This window comes from Populus euphratica, unplaced genomic scaffold, assembly GCF_000495115.2.
Source record: "Populus euphratica unplaced genomic scaffold, PopEup_1.0 scaffold86.1, whole genome shotgun sequence".
NCBI classification, from domain to species: Eukaryota; Viridiplantae; Streptophyta; class Magnoliopsida; order Malpighiales; family Salicaceae; genus Populus; species Populus euphratica.
In genome coordinates, this window is record NW_011499880.1 from 362,738 (window position 1) to 383,755 (window position 21,018).

At 36.1% G+C, this 21,018-nt stretch overlaps 2 protein-coding genes across 8 annotated transcripts; one reads left to right on the top strand and one right to left on the bottom strand.

Moving 5' to 3' along the window:
- Window positions 1-2,241: 2,241 nt before the first annotated feature.
- LOC105129172 (probable disease resistance protein At4g27220) lies at window positions 2,242-6,440 on the top strand. 4 transcript variants are annotated; one of them, XR_843018.1, is made up of 4 exons: window positions 2,242-4,246; window positions 4,355-5,462; window positions 5,522-5,595; window positions 5,745-6,440. XR_843018.1 is itself a non-coding variant. In XM_011031128.1 (4 exons), exons 1-3 carry the CDS (start codon window positions 2,496-2,498, stop codon window positions 5,525-5,527), a joined length of 2,865 nt encoding a protein of 954 aa, XP_011029430.1. In that variant the 5' UTR covers window positions 2,242-2,495; the 3' UTR covers window positions 5,528-5,572; window positions 5,745-6,440. The 4 variants fall into 4 exon arrangements, 3 of the variants coding, with proteins under 3 accessions (XP_011029430.1, XP_011029431.1, XP_011029429.1); XM_011031128.1 differs by having other exon boundaries at window positions 5,522-5,572; XM_011031129.1 differs by lacking the exon at window positions 5,522-5,595 and having other exon boundaries at window positions 4,355-5,510.
- A 99-nt stretch (window positions 6,441-6,539) lies between these two features.
- CLUB (TRAPP II complex TRAPPC10/CLUB) lies at window positions 6,540-17,893 on the bottom strand. 4 transcript variants are annotated; one of them, XM_011031126.1, is made up of 22 exons: window positions 17,693-17,893; window positions 17,386-17,615; window positions 17,100-17,281; window positions 16,329-16,512; window positions 15,940-16,030; window positions 15,095-15,255; window positions 14,490-14,579; window positions 14,218-14,379; window positions 13,891-13,952; window positions 13,629-13,719; window positions 13,078-13,241; window positions 12,718-12,931; window positions 11,166-11,711; window positions 10,852-11,064; window positions 10,356-10,749; window positions 10,170-10,260; window positions 9,942-10,026; window positions 9,554-9,743; window positions 8,187-8,485; window positions 7,167-7,257; window positions 6,874-7,064; window positions 6,540-6,843 (listed from the first exon to the last, which is right to left on the bottom strand). In XM_011031126.1, exons 1-21 carry the CDS (start codon window positions 17,754-17,756, stop codon window positions 6,889-6,891), a joined length of 3,780 nt encoding a protein of 1,259 aa, XP_011029428.1. In that variant the 5' UTR covers window positions 17,757-17,893; the 3' UTR covers window positions 6,540-6,843; window positions 6,874-6,888. The 4 variants fall into 4 exon arrangements, with proteins under 4 accessions (XP_011029428.1, XP_011029426.1, XP_011029427.1 ...); XM_011031124.1 differs by having other exon boundaries at window positions 6,540-6,849; window positions 6,885-7,064; window positions 7,167-7,260; XM_011031125.1 differs by having other exon boundaries at window positions 6,540-6,844; window positions 6,880-7,064; window positions 7,167-7,260.
- Window positions 17,894-21,018: the final 3,125 nt, after the last annotated feature.

Genomic DNA, 21,018 nt, shown 5'->3' on the forward strand with positions numbered 1-21,018 from the left:
CACCCTGCTGGATTGCTGCAACCATTACCAATTCCTACGAAGGTATGGATTGATATTTCCCTTGATTTCATTGAGGGATTACCAAACTCTGAAGGTTATAGTGTTATTATGGTGGTAGTGGATCGGTTGTCTAAGTACGCTCATTTTATTCCTATTTCTCATCCGTACACTGCCTCAAGGATTGCTCAGGTGTTCCTAGCCAATATTTTTAAATTACATGGGTTGCCTAATTCTATTGTTACTGATAGAGATCCTACTTTTACGAGTACATTTTGGAAGGAGCTTTTTAAACTGCAGGGAACCACTTTGAAATTTTCATCAGCTTACCATCCCCAAACGGATGGCCAGACAGAGATTGTCAACAAGATGGTTGAGCAATATCTTAGGTGTTTCTCGGGAGACAAGCCAAAAGGATGGGTTAAATAGCTTCCGTTGGCTGAGTGGTGGTACAACACCAACATTCATACTTCTACCAAATTATCCCCTTTTGAATCTGTCTATGGCTACCCAGCCCCAAAGTTAATTCCATATACGACAGGCACCACACAAATTCAAGAAGTAGAAAGTACCTTGAAGACCAGAGACGAAATCGTCCGTATTCTTCGTGCGAATCTGCAGTTGGCACAAGATAGAATGAAAAAATTTGCAGATATTAAGAGGACTGAGAGAAGCTTCAATGTGGGAGATTTGGTTTACCTTCAATTACAACCGTACAAGCAGCAATCGGTGGGGCAAAGAAGGAATTTGAAATTGTCTCCACGATTCTATGGTCCATATCAAGTGCTGGAGAAGATTGGTACTGTTACTTATCGACTTGAGCTTCCTCTTGCAGCCAAAATACACCCGGTGTTTCATGTTTCTTGCTTAAAGAAGGAGTTGGGAGAAAGACAACATTTGGTTGTTACTCTTCCACCAACAGACAAGGATGGAATTATTCGGCCTGAACCAGAAGAAATATTGCACAGACGATTGAAGAAGAAAAAAAATCATGCAATGACCGAAGTATTGGTGAAATGGAAAGGACTAGGTACAGAGGAAGCATCTTGGGTGGAATATTCTATCTTAGTCAATGAATTTCCAGACCTTGTGGACAAGGTCATTTAGGGGGGCAAATGTTATGTGCACAATGTCATGTCACCAGTGTTGGATTATGGTCTGCATAAGGACCCCAATATTTATTGCTTATTATTTAATTAGTTAAGTCTAGAGTCCAGTTGAGTTTGATATTGAATCCAATAATTATACGTGGCATCAGGTTAAGATTTGTTTCTAATCTGTTAAATTACAACCAAGTATTTTAGCTTAAAAATAGGTCTTCAACTTAGGTTGTTAGCTGAATATCAACATTAGTAGTTATGTTATTTTTAAGTGCTGATAATTCGGTCAGTTGTTATTCTAGTTGTATTTAAATTCTTCTTGTTAATATGAAAGACATCGAAAAACATTTGCAACCAGTGAAATATTGGAGGCTGTGGATTTCCTCGAATTAATCCTACTCTTTTTTCTAGTTGTACTTGACAAAATTACGAGGGAAAAAGAAAAAAAAAAGAAGCATATTGGAACCTAACGGGAAGAGGGGATTTGATATTTTACATGGTGACTGCTTGTTTCAAAAAATCAAGATTTTTATCCTTAATTTAAAACAATATGTTTATGAAAAAAATAATTAAGTTTCACTAAGTTACTTGCAATTCTTGTTTTTTACTTTGTAAAACCGGGTCAAAATCCTAAATCTTAGATCAATCAACCAGGTGATACTAGATTTTATAAGAATAAGTCCATTGAGTTTCATGAAGGGTTGGAAATTGATTAAATCAAGCCCTGTACTTTTAATTCATATGTGACCCTGTATCAAAAATTTATGGGTTGATAAGTCCAAAGTTAAAGTACAAGGGCTGGTTTAATTAATTTCCAAAACCTGGGTGTCCATAGGATGAGTCTACCCCATGCTATTACCATGAAAACAGGTTTCGATTTCTCATCCTCAACTTTTTTTAATCATGTGCTAACAATTGATTTTTTTAGATCTTTTCGAACGCTCTCCTCTATTGGGGGACCTTTTTTTTTAGAGGTTTGTCCTCTTTGAAAAAACCAAATTGAAAAACTTCCACTGTGAGTCATAGTTTTCAGGGAGGAATGCTGGTTTGCTGTCTATAGTCTATACTCTATATAGCCTATTGGGCCCACAAAAGAAGAAGGTAAAACAGTGATCAATTTTGGGATCATGTTGCGAAGACAAATGGTGGAGGTGGCGTCAAGTGCAAATTTAGAAAATTCAATTTCAAGGGTCAAATATCAATTGTCAGGAGAAAAAGGGCACAGGTTTAATATATGTGGAAAAGGACCCCTTGATGTTATAAAAGAAGCAGCCTACCGAGCAATTGAAAGACAAAAAAAAAATAAAAATAACGAAGTCCATCCGAACAAGCTACGTTCCAGATGTAGAAGCTCGGACAATAGAGTAAGAATTGAGGGAAGGACAGTATCTTCCAGATATGGAAATGGAAGATTGGGTAGAGAGTATGAGAGGGGGGGACTTGGTGGTTGTTGATGAAGCTGGTAGATCAACAGTTTCTCAAGGGCATGGAGGAGATCTTTCAGACACAGAAAAATTGACAGAGAGCATAACCGTAGAAGGGTATATGCTTATCAACCAAGGTAGAGTTTCGTCGGAAGGGCAAGAGACAGATGTTTCAGATGTGGGTGTGGAGGATTTGACGGATGACTTCATTATGGTTGCCGACGAAAGTAGGGTTTCTGAAGGGCTTTATACACATAAAGCTAAAGGAGAAGCATTACTGACAACAGAGGTGGTAGGTCAGGGTTTTGACAAAAATAGGGAGATGATCTGGTCTTTGTTGATGAAGGATGAAATCTCAAGTATTGGCATTTATGGGATGGGCGGTGTTGGTAAATCATCATTGGCAACGCATATCCATAATCAGCTTCTACAAAGACCAACTTCTTTCAAGTATGTGTTTTGGATTACTGTATCACAGGATTTTAGCATCAGTAAATTGCAGTATCTTATTGCCAAAGCTATTAATTTAAATCTTTCATATGAAGATGATGAGAAGAAAAGAGCTGCCAAGTTGTATAAAGCATTAGTTGCAAAGGGAAAATCTGTTCTTATTCTAGATGATTTGTGGAATCATTTTCATCTAGAAAAGGTGGGGATACCTGTTGAAGTGAACATGTGCAAGCTGATTCTCACAACTCGATCATTGGAAATTTGCAGGCGGATGGGTTGCCAAGAGAGAATCAAAGTAGAGCTTCTTACTAAGGAAGAAGCTTGGACTTTGTTCAAGGAAAAACTTGGGCATGATGCTGCACTCTCTCCTGAAGTTGAACAGATGTCAAAATTGGTTGCAGCTGAATGTGCTTGTCTGCCACTTGGGATTATAACAATGGCAGGAAGCATGAGGGGAGTGGATGACTTATATGAGTGGAGGAATGCGTTGACAGAATTGAAACAATCAGAAGTTAGGCCACATGACATGGAACCTGAGGTATTCCATATTTTGAGATTTAGTTACATGCGCTTGAATGACTCAGCATTGCAACAGTGCCTCTTATACTGTGCATTCTTTCCAGAGGGTTTCACTATGGATAGAGAGGACTTGATAGGGTATTTGATTGATGAGGGGATAATTCAACCAATGAAGAGCAGGCAGGCAGAATTTGATAAAGTTCAGGCTATGCTTAACAATCTTGAAAATGCCTGCTTATTGCAAAGTTATATAAGAAAAGAAAACTACAGATGTTTCAAGATGCATGACTTGATTCGAGACATGGCTCTCCAGAAACTCAGAGAGAACTCCCCAGTCATGGTTGAAGTTAGGGAGCGACTAAAAGAATTACCAGGCAAGGATGAGTGGAAAGAGGATCTTGTGAGAGTTTCGTTAATGGAAAATCGCCTCAAGGAAATTCCTTCAAGTTGTTCACCAATGTGTCCCAAACTTTCAACATTATTTCTAAACTCAAATATCGAGCTAGAAATGATTGCAGATTCCTTTTTCAAGCATTTGCAAGGGCTCAAGGTTCTTAATCTATCAAGTACTGCTATCCAGAAATTGCCAGGTTCCTTTTCTGATCTAGTGAATATCACTGCATTATATCTCAGAAGGTGTGAGAAGCTGAGGCACATACCATCATTAGCAAAGCTTAGGGAGTTGAGGAAATTGGATCTCCGCTATACTGCACTTGAAGAACTGCCTCAAGGCATGGAAATGCTGTCCAATCTCAGGTATCGACAGTGAAATACATGGATGAAAATTCATTGAATCTGAAATAGCTTGTGTGAGAAAGGATAAAATTACTGACATCATTTGGATAATATGCTGTACCATCTCAGGTATCTTAATCTTCATGGAAACAGTCTGAAGGAGTTGCCTGCTGGTATATTGCCTAATCTCTCCTGTCTAAAATTCCTCAGCGTTAACCGGGATATGGGCTTTTTCAAGACCAAAAGAGTAGAGGAAATGGCATGTTTGAAGAGCTTGGAAACTTTGAGATACCAATTCTGTGATCTTTCTGACTTCAAGAAGTACCTCAGATCTCCAGATGTGAGGCAACCTCTAATCACATACTTCTTCCTAATAGGACAACTAGGCGTGGATCCAACCATGGATTATTTACTTTATATGACACCTGAGGAAGTCTTTTATAAGGAAGTTTTGCTGAATAATTGCAATATCGGTGAAAAAGGAGGGTTCCTTGAGCTCCCAGAAGATGTTTCAGCTTTGTCAATTAGAAGATGCCATGATGCAAGAAGTTTGTGTGATGTTTCTCCATTTAAACATGCACCTTCACTAAAGTCCTTCGTGATGTGGGAGTGTGACAGGATAGAGTGCTTAGTTTCAAAGTCAGAATCCTCCCCAGAAATATTTGAAAGACTTGAGTCTCTATACCTTAAAACTTTGAAGAACTTCTTTGTCCTCATTACAAGAGAAGGATCTGCTACACCGCCACTGCAATCTAATTCTACCTTTGCCCATCTTAAGTCCTTGACAATAGGTGCATGTCCAAGCATGAAGAATCTGTTCTCCCTTGACTTGTTGCCAAATCTCAAAAACTTGGAAGTGATTGAAGTTGATGACTGGCACAAAATGGAGATAATAGCTATGGAGGAGGAAGAAGAAGGCACTATGGTTAAAGATAGCAATAGCATTAGCAACCGCAACACAGTTACCAATCTCTCAAAATTAAGGGCTTTGAAATTAAGCAATTTACCGGGGCTGAAGAGCATTTTCCATGGGGTAGTGATCTGTGGCTCTCTACAAGAGATTCTTGTGGTCAACTGCCCAGAGCTTAAGAGGATTCCCTTCCTTGATCCGGTCCTTGGCATTGGCCAAACACCTCTTCGAAGAATCCAAGCACATCCGAAAGAGTGGTGGGAACGAGTTGAGTGGGGCAATTCCAACAGCAAGGATGTCCTTCAGCCCCTCTGTGTGTTTCAGGAGGCTTAGTATTATTAGCAGGAGGAGGCCGGCAGTTTTACCATATGCATGGTATTCAGGAGGCTTAGTATTATTAGCAGGAGAAGGAGGCCGGCAGTCGAACCATATGCATGGTATGGCTCTCATTCTGTATCTTGTATCCTTGTAATTCATATCTCTAGATATCTTCCTCCCATCTGTCTCATTTCAGTTTCAACATTGTTGGTATGTCCAAGTGTCAACCTTCCATTGGTTTTTCCATTTTATCATTCCTCACTTCCACTTGCGCCATTTTTTTTATCTCAGGTCTAGAGAGATTTGAGAAGCAACCAAGTTCACTCCCCTAGAATGATCACCAGAAACCTAAAGAATTGAAGTTTGGAGGGAAGGTGCGAATAAAATTGGGAAGAGATGCATGCAGCCTCGGAGAAATTAAAGCGATACTGAAGGACAATCAGCCAAATGTGGAGAAGGAACAAAGCCTCCGGAGAAAGTACAGTGAAGGCATCAAGTGATCATTCTAGAAACTGAAAAAAATAAAAATAAAAAATCGTTCAGTTTTGGCTGGCAACAATTTTAATTTTTTTTTTTTGACACTTCACAATGCTGTTCTTGTAAAAAGGTCCTCTTTACGAAGAACAGATAGGGGGGGAGTGCTGATCTCAGAAGAGTCAATTGGAGGGTTTGTAAACCATGTATACTTAAGTGGCAGGATGGGAAAAGCGTCTTTAGCTCAACTGGGTTGGAGAATACCGACGGCAAGGATATAATATGAATGAGACAGAAGCCTGTTTTGACGCACTAAAAGTCAATTCCAAAACTGGAAGCGACGCTGCAAAGAGCTTCTCACGAATGGCAAGGGATCAACAAAAAGATGGAAGAAGCCATTATCTCCATCTAGAAGTCAACAACAGTATTTGTCACTTATTATTCGTGTATTGTCCTCTGTCCGAAAGGCGCAAAAATGACGATTGTTTCGAAGATAAAGCAACATCTGCAAAATCTCCATATCAGTCGTATAAATTCAATGTATCCTAGAAAATTAAAAAAAAATGTCGTTAATATAGTTCCATCAAAAAGAGAGAGGGAGAACTAACGAGAAATAAAAAGTTGACTCTGTCAGGCTTTGATTTGCATGGTGTACGTGAATACGAAGTTCCACTATACAAAAGCAAGGACTTTACATAGCAAACGGCATTACTAAGAAAAAAAATGAAAAAAGCCTAACCCTATCAAAATTCACTCCGTCTCAACTAACTGTTCTTGATTCTCGAACTTTCAGGAACTTACAAATTTACAAGTTTCAGGGTAAGCAAAACTGGATGCTTAACGTATTACCGTGTTTGAAATTTGATTGAATTGAAAAGGCAATCCGACCATTTCCAGAATAACTGGAATGCATCAACTAATACCATTTCCAGAATAACTGGAATGCATCAATTAATAACAATCAAGGCGGAATGCAGAAGGAGGAGCTGAGAGCTGGAGGCATGACACAGACCAGATGGGGCCCAGGAGGATTGCAGCTTATATTTGACTCATCAACATCTGGTAGCCCAAGTTGAGGAGGGCGGACATAACCAGCTACCAACGGCACACATAATACTGAGATGACTATTCTTGAACCTGTCCAATATGAAGGAAAAGGGAAATCACTAATGATACCTGTAAGCCACTACATATTTCATATAACAAAAATTGATGACAGAACTAAAGTAGTTTAGGAACCTTGGATTGTTGAGAGAGTAACATGTCCGCGCTTTCTCCCCGCAAGCATCCAATTTTCAGAATTTGCACTGACTTCATACAGCACCTCACCCTGCTGCACAAATAGCAGAGAGTATTTATGAATTCATTGCAGGGAACAACATGATTTACATCATCTAACTGACATGCACAAATGTGAGAATTGCAAGGTTGCTTCCTTTTTTCTGCCTGACATTCTCTCAAGATTTTAACATCTTAAGTCTCACATCAGGATCCCCAGAAAACAAAGGTCAGCAGTGATATCATCAAAGTTTGTATTCATTACACTAAACTTCAAGCTGATTGCAGAGAAAACCAAAAAAAAAAGAATTGGCAACAAACAGTAGAATCACATGTTCAAGCCATTTTAAAATTTTTGCATCACAGATGTGTGAGCAAAAAAGGAAAAAAAAAAAGTAAAAGAAAGACTAAAAGAGCATGCAAACAGAAATTCATCGAGCCCAAGTTTTTTAATTGCAAAAATTCTGAACTGGGAATATAAAATCCATTTGCTTTTCTTTCCGAGCTTCAGAAAGAAGAGATGTCAAAAGGAGGCGGGAAAAGCAAAAATAAAAATCACAGTATTAATAAAGGTCTGAGATATATGCAACTTGTACCAAATATATAAATAAATAAATAAATACTCGCAACTTTTGTTTGAAAAATATATAAGCAATTTAGGGCAACAAATCACATCCAATTCAACAGTGACTATGCCAATGCTCTTTTTCCTCTCAGTTCAGGGAAAGGAACAGGTAATATACCAATCCAACTGAAATGACTAAAGCAAATACCTGAGATAACAGAACAATGAATTTGCTTAGTCCAGTGACGCATCCAGTGCTAATATTAACACTAATACCATGACTAATACTTGCACTAAAAAGAACGAAAGTAACAAGCATATAATAATCATGACAATACCACCTACGTGAGAAAATGTTGTTGTAACCCCATGATAGTTGCAGGAACTTCTTATTTTAAATTTCCATCGAGACTTACATTGTGTTCAGAAATTCCATTGTCCTCCAGGCCCTTCAATCTTTCAACTCTCCACTGCATGGTGATGAGTTGTCCAACTCTGAGGCCAGTTGAAGGAAGAGGAAGAAAACCAACAGCCAGGCATGGGTCAAGCACTGGTCTCTGCAGTACAATAGCACTCTTGAAGAGCAAGTCCTGCCTGGCATCCTCAGGTTCAGTGCCATCCATGGAAACAGGAGGATGTGCTCCATTTGTTCGCTCACCATAAATTCCATATCGGATATTTAGTATGCTATCTGTCTGCAGTTCTTCCACTTCATCTGTAATCCAAGAGAATTTTTAAGACATGATGCACTGAAAATACAAAAAAGCAACGGATGAAAGTATGCAGTGTGTACATAACATGTATCAACAAGAGCCAAATGTAGGAGGGGAAAATTAAAACTTAGAGAATTTATAAATATTAAGAAGGGTAGGAACAAGTTAAAAAGAATCAGCAGAAATCTATGAGAATACACCATTAGCAAGACAATAGATATTTTCAATAGCTCAAATGTTCTTCGACTCTACTTCTAAATTCACCAAATTGACCACACTGCTCAGCTCCTCGCTTCTCAATCTTTCATTGAAACCAAGAAGTACAACATTATCCTGACTAAACCACAGCTAGGGGATACAAACAATTCAAATGTTCAATCTTGACATCAATCATTCAGGGCTCCATGACAAGAGCCCTGGACAGCTTTACCCCTGAACAAAAGAAATTAAAAGGTTTGTAAGAGTGTACAGTGGCGAATCATTAGAAAAAGTTGACTACCTTTCTTTCACAAAATAAGAAACAAGGAGAAAACGCAAGGTGGGAAAGAATATAGAATGATTAAAAACACTTGTGCGCGCTTTTCAGAAAACAATTTTCCAATTTCCATATCTGCTTTTCATCTTTGTTCTAAAATCATTCTTCCAAAGAAAACTAAAAATTGCGTCCACAAATTAATAGCTTTTGAAAATTGAAAACAAGGGCCTTGTTTGGATTGTCCTTAAAAGGATAAATGGTCAAGAGATTAACTAACTGATGAACCAAACAAGGCCCTAATTTCCTAAAGTGGAGAATTTGGAAACTTACTGTATATTTCAATCTTCCTAGAAAATTGAAAACACGCATTTCAATAAACAATAATCAGTAAACCTGATTTCTCTGTTTTCTAGAAAACAGGAAAATTCTCCATGAGTAAATATGACTAAGCAAGACACTCTTCTAATAACATTAAAAGCTCGATGCACAGTTTCAACATAATAGCATGCTTTGTGAATGAATGAGGTGTATGTTTGACTAAGGACCAGCTATGAGTACAAGAAATTCTTTTTAAATACAATAAAAAGATCTATACCTTTGTCAATTACTTTTCCCAAGCTAATACTGAACATGATTCCTGCTCTAGAGGTTGGAGAAATCATGAGTGGGAAGAAGCTTGAAGTTGGTCTTCCAGTTCCTTGTCCAGTATGAATAAATCCATCTTGAAGTTCAAGCCAGGCATCATATATGGTCAACGTAGCCTTCACTTGGGAATGCAGTATCACCTGGAAGCAACACAAACTATTCTGAAATTCAAATGAAATTGAAAAGGAACATAATAAATATAATTTGTGATATTTATAATTCTATCATAGCATGAAATAAGAACTGGCTAAGATGGTCTCCCTCAAAATGTCAACAGTTTGGGAATGCATCAGTTTGGTGGGTAAAAAATATCCTAGCTTAACATATTTGCAGCATACCTGCAACAGCAGAGTACCATCATTACACTTGTCTGCAACACGTGTGCTCACATGGAAAGGATCAGTGAAATGTACTGCTACAGTTCTGCAGATCAAGGCAATATGATTGTTTGGATGATTAAATAACATCTTTTATACTTTTTATAGGTGAGGGAATGAGAAAAACAAAAACATAAAATAACTTATTATCAGCAGTATAATCAGAGAAGTGATGGAAAATGACAATGCCTTTCAAATATCTGGTTGTGGGATACTCCAAATTCAAGTTTCAAAGCAATTGTCCTCATGCCATCTAGATTGCTTTGTTTCTGAGAGGTGACTGCCACGAAAGGAAAAATATTATAAGACTGGAACATCATCAGTTACAACAGAAAGTATACATGCAAAAATTTATAGGCAAATCATTATTATCACCTGAGGATGACCCTCTAGGAAGCCTGTCACTGATTGCACGAACAGGAATCCAGAGAACAGAATTTACATCACTTGCCCAAGCAGGAAACTCTATTCTACCATCTTGAAGTTTTAACTGCTGAAATTCTTTTTTAGAAGCTGAAGAACAATCCTTTTGTGTGCCATTAGAGTTTGTCATTTCAGCACTACTCTGTGATATATTGACACAGGTCTCCATCTCAATGACATGCGACTCTTCAATATTCAGACCTGGACCAGTATCAATATACAAGACAGCACCTTTGAGAGAGTAGTCAATAGGCCGTACTATAACCCCAACCCACTGAGTTTCATTTATCAGTAAAGCAGATGAAATAGCTTCTGCAAGATCAACTAGTGGTCTTGGTTTGAAAACCTAAGAAAGAAGGGCTTTATTAGATAAGCAATACAATGCACCTATTTAACCAAATGGAATGACCAGAACACATGATCCTTGTATGAAACACAAAACCAATACCTTGAGTATAGGTCTAGTGGGCTTTTCATAACTCATGAAATCATCACTGTCCACTGGGCCAACCTTCGAAAAACTATGAGATCTAAATCTCAACTGACCAATCTGCCCAGTAAGAACCCCCAAGACATAGGAACCTGGTTTTTGAGGAGGTAAAGCAAGGGTAATGGTATTCCTACCAGGCTTCAGTATGGTGGCAGTAGAGCTCCTTAATGCCTGAAATGTGAGAGGGTTTCTTGAGTTGTGAAGAATTCTGTACATATCATATCTGCTCTATAGAATCAAGTCACAACTATCAATGTCCAAGAAAATTGTACCTTAGCACCCTCGTCAGCATTAAATGTAGCAGTCAAAGTGAGGTTAAGTGAATCAAGAGTTATATCATCAGGAAAGCCACTCCAAACAGTTACAGAGAGAATACCAGGATCCCCATCACATAACTCCAAGGGAGGTCCAGGATTTCCAGAAAATGTAATCAGTGATGAAACATCCAAGGGCACAGGGTCCTTCATCTCACTGTGCGCAAGACGAAGAACCTCTGCCTGAAATGCTTGGCGCTCCTTTGTTGAGAATAAACCTTTATCTAAAGACAGTAATTTCACGCAAGATGCTAAATAGCCAGCTTGATCATTCAGCATCTTCTGGCACTCAGCTAAATTGGGAAGGACATCAGCCAATAATTCCTGCCATCCTTCGCCAGCATAAAGGGCACAAACTTTCTCATAAGACTTTGCAGCTAGATCAAAATTTCCATGCCTGAAGCAAACAGCTGCTATTTCACCATCGAGAACAACTCCATGCCTTTTCCACCAGGAATGATGGTAATTGTCTGCAGCACCTTTGGTTAGCTCGAGATACTTTTGCTGCCATGACAAGAACATAAAATTGGTGAAATGAGGGGGGGTAATGAACTAGCAAACTATAACCTTGAACTGATCTCTTTCAGAATTACCAACTGTTCAATTCTATTAAGAAAATGAAAAATCAGTTGAAACTTTTGGCATTCTATTAGCACTGAAAATAACTTAATCTAGCAATAATCTTCCATCATTCATGCATCTTTTTTTTACAATATAGCTATGGCTCACCATTGAACACAAAAAGTTTCCAGGCATTGACTGACAAAATATCTTGTCAGAAGTAGGCAGTTCTCAGAATTCCAATATTTAACAACAACAATGCCATGGGTTAGAAGGTTTTGCATTTAATCAAAGCACAAAACTAAAATGAATGAATATACAGAAATGAAGAGAACTTGAAGCAAAAGCACATGGTTTGCTGTGGCCAGGTCTCTGCTCGCACTACAATGGCAATTCTTTTTTTGGCTTCTTTTAGTTAAGATTTCAATTAACAGTTGGTACTTGATCCTTTGCAGGATGATCAGGCAGTCTAAACAATACTCTTTTAGAAAAGTAATTTCAAATAACAAGCAAGATTTTGCAGATTAGTTCAGCAAATAGACATTCTGGGAATTGGGTTGATGATATGCTAAGCAGCTTTTGCAAAAGATTTTGGTTTCCACTGTGATGAGATTAGCTTAGTGCAGATATGTGCATGTTCTATGGAAAGAAAGAGACAGAAGAAAGCCCAGGCAATGCAGCTCTGATTGCACAAGTCATTATTCAGTGCAGCTCAGGCCATTTCAAACGAAGATTCTCCAGCAAGCTTTTGTCAATCCTAGATATAGTTGTGCCAAATGAACTTCAGCAACTCTGTTAATCATTAGTTGCTCTAGAGTTTTTTTCTATTGTTTTTGTTTGCTCTGTAGTAGGGTGAGCTCCTATGTGGTTCCTTTCAATTAAAGAAAATTTTCATTCACAAAAAAAAAAAAAAATGCATGTCTGTGTCAATGTTGGATTAAATAGATACCTCAAACTTCTCTACAGATGACAAAGCTTTCCAAAGATCTGCATCCGAAATTGTATGCTTCAGAGCATGTTCGGCAGCAACATAAATCTCTGCAAGTCTCATTGGTCGATCTACTGAACCATCAAAAGTTCCGGGTGAAGAATTAGTCCGCGACATAGAAATCGCATTCATTTTCTTAGATAGGGGGGTCCTTGATGAAGCATCTGAAGCTGATCTGTATTTATGTATCAATTAGATAAACAATAAAATTGGCATACACCAAAAAAAGAAATGATGAAAGATTATGAGATATCAATAAAAAAAAATTTGCTTCTTGGAGAACCCATAGTACTACATTGCCTCAATTCCCAAGTCCATTACCCATCAATCAAGGTTGGGCGGCCATCAAACATCTCAAACACATTCCCAGCAGAAAGGGAAGCCCTTCGCCGATTAGCCTCTCGCAGAAGTACAGAAGGTTCAAGAGGCAGTGGCTTCCTCTGGATGCCAAAGTGTTTGATTAGAGGACTAGCTTGAAGGATCACCTGTACAAAGATAAACGTGGTCGTCAATTCTATCAGGGGAAACTTAAATAGCCATTTTTTGAATAACAGGAGAAAAACTACAGCATAGGGAAATTGGACTGAAATGTTTAGCTACGAATTGGGTTTGGCTATCAATTGGGTTCACCATGTAGAGATACCATTAATTGCCTTTTCATTCATTTGTAAGAGTGTTATATCATCTAGAAGCAACGAACTTCGTGATAGTCACCCTTAGTAATTAGCAGAAGAGGTAAGCAATGTATGAAATAGAAGAAAACTACAGTAATGACACAATCCTACAGTAAGAGAACAAACAAACAACCAAGAGAAAAATATACCAATGCCCTTCTGTTGGTTCAAATTTGGACACGGCATCCTAAAGCGTACCTTTTCCTTCTCAAGAACCTCAGGGGAAGCATCAGGTGGAACCGATGGCCAAACTGGAGGCTTGGGCCAAGGTAGCATGCTGAGTAAGGCACTGTAAAAAATAAAAGAAAATAATTTAAAAGATACACAAAACATCAGTCTCTATAAATAGCTCAATTATAACTTTTTGACACTGGAAATATTTACTTTCTAGTTACAGGACCAAGTGGAATATAAACAAGAGGTGACAAGTAGATTTGCACTTTATAATTCGATTTTTCACCTGTTGACAGGACTTCTTTCTATATCTGCTCCATATCCGATCAAATAGGCCAGCCTCATGAACTGCAACAATCATAATTGCATTTCATAAAACCCCTTCTGTAGCAAAATTTGAAGTAACAAAAGAACACAACTGTCGTGCACAATAGTCTTAGTACCAAGTCTCAGGTGCAAAAAAAAAAAAACAAAATCTTTTTTTTTTTTTCAAATGTCATTCTTGCTTTGACAAAAGAGAATAGGTTCATACAGGATAAAAATATTGAAAAGGTAAAGGATGCAGCAACATTTGCTGCTTAGAAAATGGAGCCAAAAGAAGCAAGTATTTTACCTTAACTCGACATAAAGAATAAAGATCACCCTTGAGGCGGTAGAACTCCTTTTCTATGTCAGGTGCCACAAGTCCATCATAATTAGGAGAAGCAGTAGCATTGATTATAGCCAAGCAAGCAGTTATTACCCAAACTTCTCGCATACAAAAAGGTAGCATATTCTAAGAGGAGTGCCAATAGGAGAGGAAAAAGAGAGATCAGATATAAAATCCTCTGAACTATGGTAAAAAACCCAGCAATGCAACTACTTAACAAAACAACCAACATATACCTCATGCAATGTGAGGGCCTTTGAGAAGCCAATTATAAATGAATGACCCCTTGATGCAACCTCAAAGGGGCGATTCAGCTTGAATAAAAGCTGCAAGTCCAACAGAATAATTAGATTAAAGTAAAAATCCCAGGAATTGAACTGGATTCCTTAAAGAGTAATGTATAATGGCAAAAAACTCTTGTGAACATTTGGCGTGAGAACACTATAGCATGCAATATTTAAAAAAAAGGGCTACAAAACCAATTCTTGTGACACAAATCAACCAAAACTCCACACAGAACAGAGGCGTACAAACACACACAGAGGAGGGGCAAAACAATAGCATTTAAAAAATACAAGCACATATCCAAGATCCACTCAAACTGTTATTCAATTATGAAGCATAAGGACAAAAATCAACTAATGAGCAATATTTAAATTAACTACTGAATCCTGAAAATTAATTATGAAAAAAGAAGTTCAAGGAAAGCAGTGGCACATATAGACAAACAGATCTGTGTGCTTGATAAAGCAAACAATCAGAAATATTTCTCTTTCATTCTGGAATTAACTGCATCATAGTACCATTTTAGTGGATTGAAATAATTCTCAGCTTTCCATACCTTTGATTGGTAAGCAAAGAGATACTGCCTAAATTCAAATTCTCTAAATGAATCATCTTGAACGATCTGCGTCAATGGCTTATTTTCAGAATTAAGCAGTGCTGCCCAATCATCACCATGGTCTACTCCTCCAAAATCTCTTTGTTTTCCAGGCATATTAACTGCATCAAATTTGTATAAATTATTGGTTCATTATTGCTCAGGCAGCATAAAATGTTCAGCTATTCATCAATGCTAAAAACACATACTCCTAAAAGTATATAAACAATCGTAAGTATGAAGAAAACTCAAAGGCATTGATCATGAGGGCTCAGAAAGCTCCAGTGTTGAATATTTCTTCAACACCTAAATGTAAAATAAAAGAAGTTACAGTGCTTCTATAAAAGATTACAGAAATATTGCTATAATATTATCATTCATGCTCTGAATTTGTCAACAAGTACAAAAATTTAGACACAAAACAAAAACACAAATTAGGACAAAGGTTCAGGTTAGAAAACTCAGACATGGATAACAGAAAACATTAAGTTATCAATTTGAAATCATGATGTTCAGAGAAAAGATCTATGACCATGTGATCAGTGCTGATTACAGTTTAATTTATCATTCAAAATACAATAAGAATACACTAGTTTGATTTTTTACGAAACTTTCAACATGAAAAATATAGACATATATAGCAGTATCAGATTATTAAAAAGAATATCTCATCTACAAGAAATAAAGTAAGATTACTATTACACCATAATTTCAAAACAGTGAAGAATGACAAATGTTTTGAGTACTTGAACAAACAAGAAGGAAAATGATGCAAACAACATCAGCACAGGCACACACATGCTTACCTGTTTCCAAATAACAGAGTTCCAATTCATCATATTCACGTAGAGCATCTTCATAAAGATGAGCCATCTCAAACATAAAAGCCAAGCTTTCCTGAGAACAGAAAATATATTTAGAGGTAGGCATATGGCTACAAGGAACTAAAAGATTTCTTAAGAGTTAAGCCTCCCCATGTATAGGGATCTTCTCAGGGATCAATACCGATATTTCGTGAACAAACAGAAATGATGGGCAACTATAAGACAATGTTTCATAGATATGCTTTTCCAAGATAAACAAAATATACACAAGAACAAAAAATGGGCAACAGTTTAAATCCAAATCAGGCATTTCTGCTGGTAGATATAACACCTTTATCAGACTATTGAAATAATTTGAGAAAAGGAACAACCTTCAATATAAAGAAATTACAGAAATTCCAGACTGGCATGAACCGCTGTTCAGTGAGCTTACGTATCTCATCCTCATAAAATTGTACACGCCTATCCAGTGTGTTTCTGACACACTCCATAATTTTCGATTCTAAATCATCCCAAAAATTTGCTTCAGGGCCATGAATATCATATTTGCAGCACCTGGATAATTCACATGTTCAAAAAACAGACAAAAAGGAAACCAGACCTTTTGTGAATAACACCAACCACCATGACTAAAGCATTTCTGAAAAAGAGAACGAAAAATAAGAAAATAGTGCAATATTGGAGCAAAGGTCAGTGTAGGCAATATTCAGCTAAAGAGAACTAAAGCAACGGTCAATGTATAAACTTATTTAAGTTTTGGCCTTGCATTTCAAGTCAGATAACCCAATTTACATCACTCATGTTGATGAACATGATACCAGCATTCACAATTGCTATTCAAGTAAACAATAATGCATGAATATATCAACACATCACAACTTTGTTCAATTCAAGGATAATAGCAGTCATATCTAAAAATCAAAACATCACAAATTTTCAAAAGAAGCAAAAGTATATTGTTTTACCAGAATACTTATAAAATTAAACAAAAAAAATTCCAACAAATAATAACTCAAGAAAAGCTAAGAATGCAAGACAAATCCAGCTAACAAAATGCACCAGCTGAATCAAAATAAAAAAAATAAAAATAGAACTCAAATATCAAAGTAAAATTAAAATGCGACCTACAGCTACATGCTTACCTCTCCCTTTTTTTCGAGCTGAAATCAACTTCAAGCTTAGCATAAACCTTTTTCGCCATTTTAACAGCATTATCATTACTCGGATGCGCTCTCGACACAAACACAATAAACCATTCCTTCTCGTCATTTTGCACAATTAACTTCAACCGTGGCTTAAGTATCGTTTTAAACTCATCAAGATCCTAATTAAAATAAAATAAAAACGCAAAATAAATCCTTTTGAAATATATATACACACACAAATAAAAAAATTTAGGTCAAATGGCGAGTTTAATTAAGCAAATACCTCACAAGTGACTAGAACAATAGTAGCGTACGGTTCGCGAAACCAAAACAAAGACTGTTCTTGAGGAAACCGGCTGCGGAGTCTTGAGTCAGTAGTTAATATAAACTCGCAAGGAAAATTCTCTACGAGAACTGGATTTCGAGTCTTGTTATTTAAACTAGCTCTTTTAATTGGAACTCTCTCTTCGAATCCTGATTTTATGTTCGGCCATAAATCACTCACATCTTCAACTGCCAAAAACATTACACTAAATTAATCAATCAAACAGAAAACTGATCAGGAAATGCGAATCATTATTTAGAGTTACCTGCAATGACGACGTGATCGCAGCTATTTTTGATAGTTTGAAATTGAGCTAGGTAGTTTGCCATCGTTGGATCTGTGGAATTTTTAGTTTTTTACTTATCCTTCAAAGGAGTCCATCAGATCGGCGAGAGAGAGAGAGAGCGAGCTTTGCTTGGTGTTATTTTCAGTCTAGAAGAACGTTTACTCTGGGAAGTCGGGATGAATCACAGTCCCGGGATCTAGTGCTGCGCGACTCATAAATCATAATGGTTGGTGATTGGGATCTGACGCCTTGGCCGTTGGATTGCTCAACTGTCTTTTTGATGTGTGGGATCATGATGGATGGTGTTTGGTGGTGGGAATTATGATGTCCGATCACGGGATATAATCAGTTTTGACCTTGTAAATAGCATTGAGTTTCACTTTAATACTTTAATTATACATTATTAAGTTTTTGCCCACATTGCTTATTTTGTCATGCAATTTTGTCTCGCGTGTTGGAGTTGCTATATAAAATGATTAAAATTGCTAGAGTGAAATATATATCTTGTCAATTATACATAATTTCTTAAATTTTATCCCAAAAAAATCATTTCTTACGTTATTAAAATTTTATGAATGAAAAAAACACCAGTTTATTTTTCAATTACAAGTAGAATGTTAGATTTTTTTTTTCAAATTCAATTTGTTTTGCTCATAAAAAAAACAAACTAATTTTGTGATTAAGAAGTTATAACTATGGCTAACTGAGCTAAAAATCCTAAATAAATAATCCTTTTTCAGAGTGGGAGAATATGAAAATAAATAGTAAGAAATTATATCCCATTAATTTATTAAATATTGGGCAAAACTTTGAACTTGAACCTTATTGGCTTGCGCTGTGATGGGAGTAGAATCAAATTTTTTTAATATAAAAAAATTAAAGTGTTGCTTATATATTTTTAATAAAAAATAATTATGAATTCAAAATATAATTTATATTGAATAATATATTTTTAAAATAGTAATATAATAATATATTAAATTGATTCCCGTTAACTTAATAAATTATTTACTCCACTAACTTAATAAATTTTTTACTTGTCTTTGAATAATATATTTTTAAAATAGTAATAAGATAATATATTAAATTAATTCACGCCTAACTTAATAAATTATTTACTTCACTAACTTAATAAATTTTTTACTCGTGTTATGAAATTATGATACCCTATAAAAGATAATTGAAATAAATTATTAAGGTGAAGTTATAATCAACTTAATATACTTAATATTTAAAAAGATGAAATTAAAAAATAATATTAAATTAAAAAAAAATTAAAAAAAACTACTTAAATCAACCTGAATTAACTTTTAAAACATGTGACTCGGGTCATGAAATCAAAATAATATCATAGAAAAAATAAAAAGTAAAAATTACAAGGCTTAATTTTTAACCAACTCAATATTAACTGATAAACTTAAATCAACCTGAATTAACTTTTAAAGTATGTGACTCAGGTCATGAAATCAAAATAATCTCATAGAAAAAATAAAAAATAAAAATTACAAAACTCAATTTTTAACCAACTCAATATTAACTGATGAAATAGAAAAAAATAATTAAAAAGATAAATTTTAAAAAACATATGAAGTTAACTCAAGCCATGATATTAAACTTATGATCTACATCATTAAACTGTAATAATCTCATAAAAAAATATAAAAAAAAACTATGAAGTTTTATTTTTAATAAATTTAATATTGAAAATTGAAATAAAAAAATAAACTAAATATACAAGATTAGGATAACTTTATAAAAAAATTATAAATATTATAAATTTTAATTTTTTTAATTTAATATTGAATGATAAAAATAAAACAAAAATAAAACAAAAAAGTGAACTCATGTTTATGTACCAAGATGGGATAGCCACGCAGAATTAAGAAAAAAGGGTGCACTGTATTTCTTTCTATAGGGATGATTCTGGAATCTACTTATCTCAGCTGTGATATGTACTGAATCTTCTTCTTCGAAGTAAAATGGACAAGCCCAAGCCTTGCCTTACTCCAATGTCCACATCATAACCCTTACTCAGTTCTACTGGCATCTCTTTTCATGATCCTCGGTTATATTGCAGCATTGCTAGAGGCCTACAATGCATGTCCTTTACACGTCCTAACCTTGCCTTTGCCGTTCACAAAGATGGCGAATATATGCATCATCCAATGGAAGAAAATTGGGAAGCAGTCAAACGCATATTGCGATATTTGAAGCACATAATCCATCATGCCCTACTTATTCAGGCAACTGATACCTTTCGACTTCATACATTCAATGATTCTGAATTTCTGATGACTAAGCATCTGACCGTGACAACAGAAGGTCCATTGATGCTTACTGTGGCTATTTGGGTGCAAATTTAATTTCTTGGAGCTGCAAGCAACAACAAACTATCGTTGGCAGCAACACGAAAGCATAATACGAGGCCCTGGCTAATGCTTCTTCAGAAATCCAGTGGATCAAGTCTGTCATTAGTACTGATCTTCATGTTCCAATTGCTCCATCAAGTCTGTCATTAGTACTGATCTTCATGTTCCAATTGCTCCATCACCTATTCTATGGTGTGATAACATAGGTGCGACTTATTTGTCCCGCAATCTGTTATTTCATGCTAGAACAAAGCACATTGAAATAGACCTCCACTTTGTCCATGATCAAGTTCTACGAGGACAACCGCTTGTCAAATTTGTTTCTACAAAGGACCCATGTGCTGGTACACTCACAAAGCCACTGTCTTCCACTCAGTTTCAGTTTCTACGTGACAATCTTAGGGTTCCGTCGTTTACCTTTCGATTGCGGGGGCATGTAGAAGAACAAGATTCAGTTACAGCAGAGTTCAGTTTTACAAACTCATCAACAACAGATCTCTTATCAACAACATATTCCTCAGCCTTGAGAAGTCAATCCATCTGCAACAACCATCATAGCAAACTCCATTTCTTCAGGAAAATAACTACAAGTTTAAATATTGAATTAATTACATGATGTATAGGAAATATGATAAGATAGAATACTAGACAGAGGTTCTAAACTAATTAAATTCCAACGTATGGATAACTCGATACATATTAAAAACCATCACTAGACTTCACATATGTTTTAGCTTTTTCTGCATGCCTAAATACCTGTAACCAATGAATATCAGATCCTTGTTGGATAAATATACCTTCACTTGTAGTTAGTCCAAATGAATGCTGGTTCCTTTTACCATACATTTAACGTCCAAATGAATGCTGGTTCCTTTTACCATACATTTAACATCAACTGATGATATTAGCCCATCAATTCAGATTGTTATAAATGGA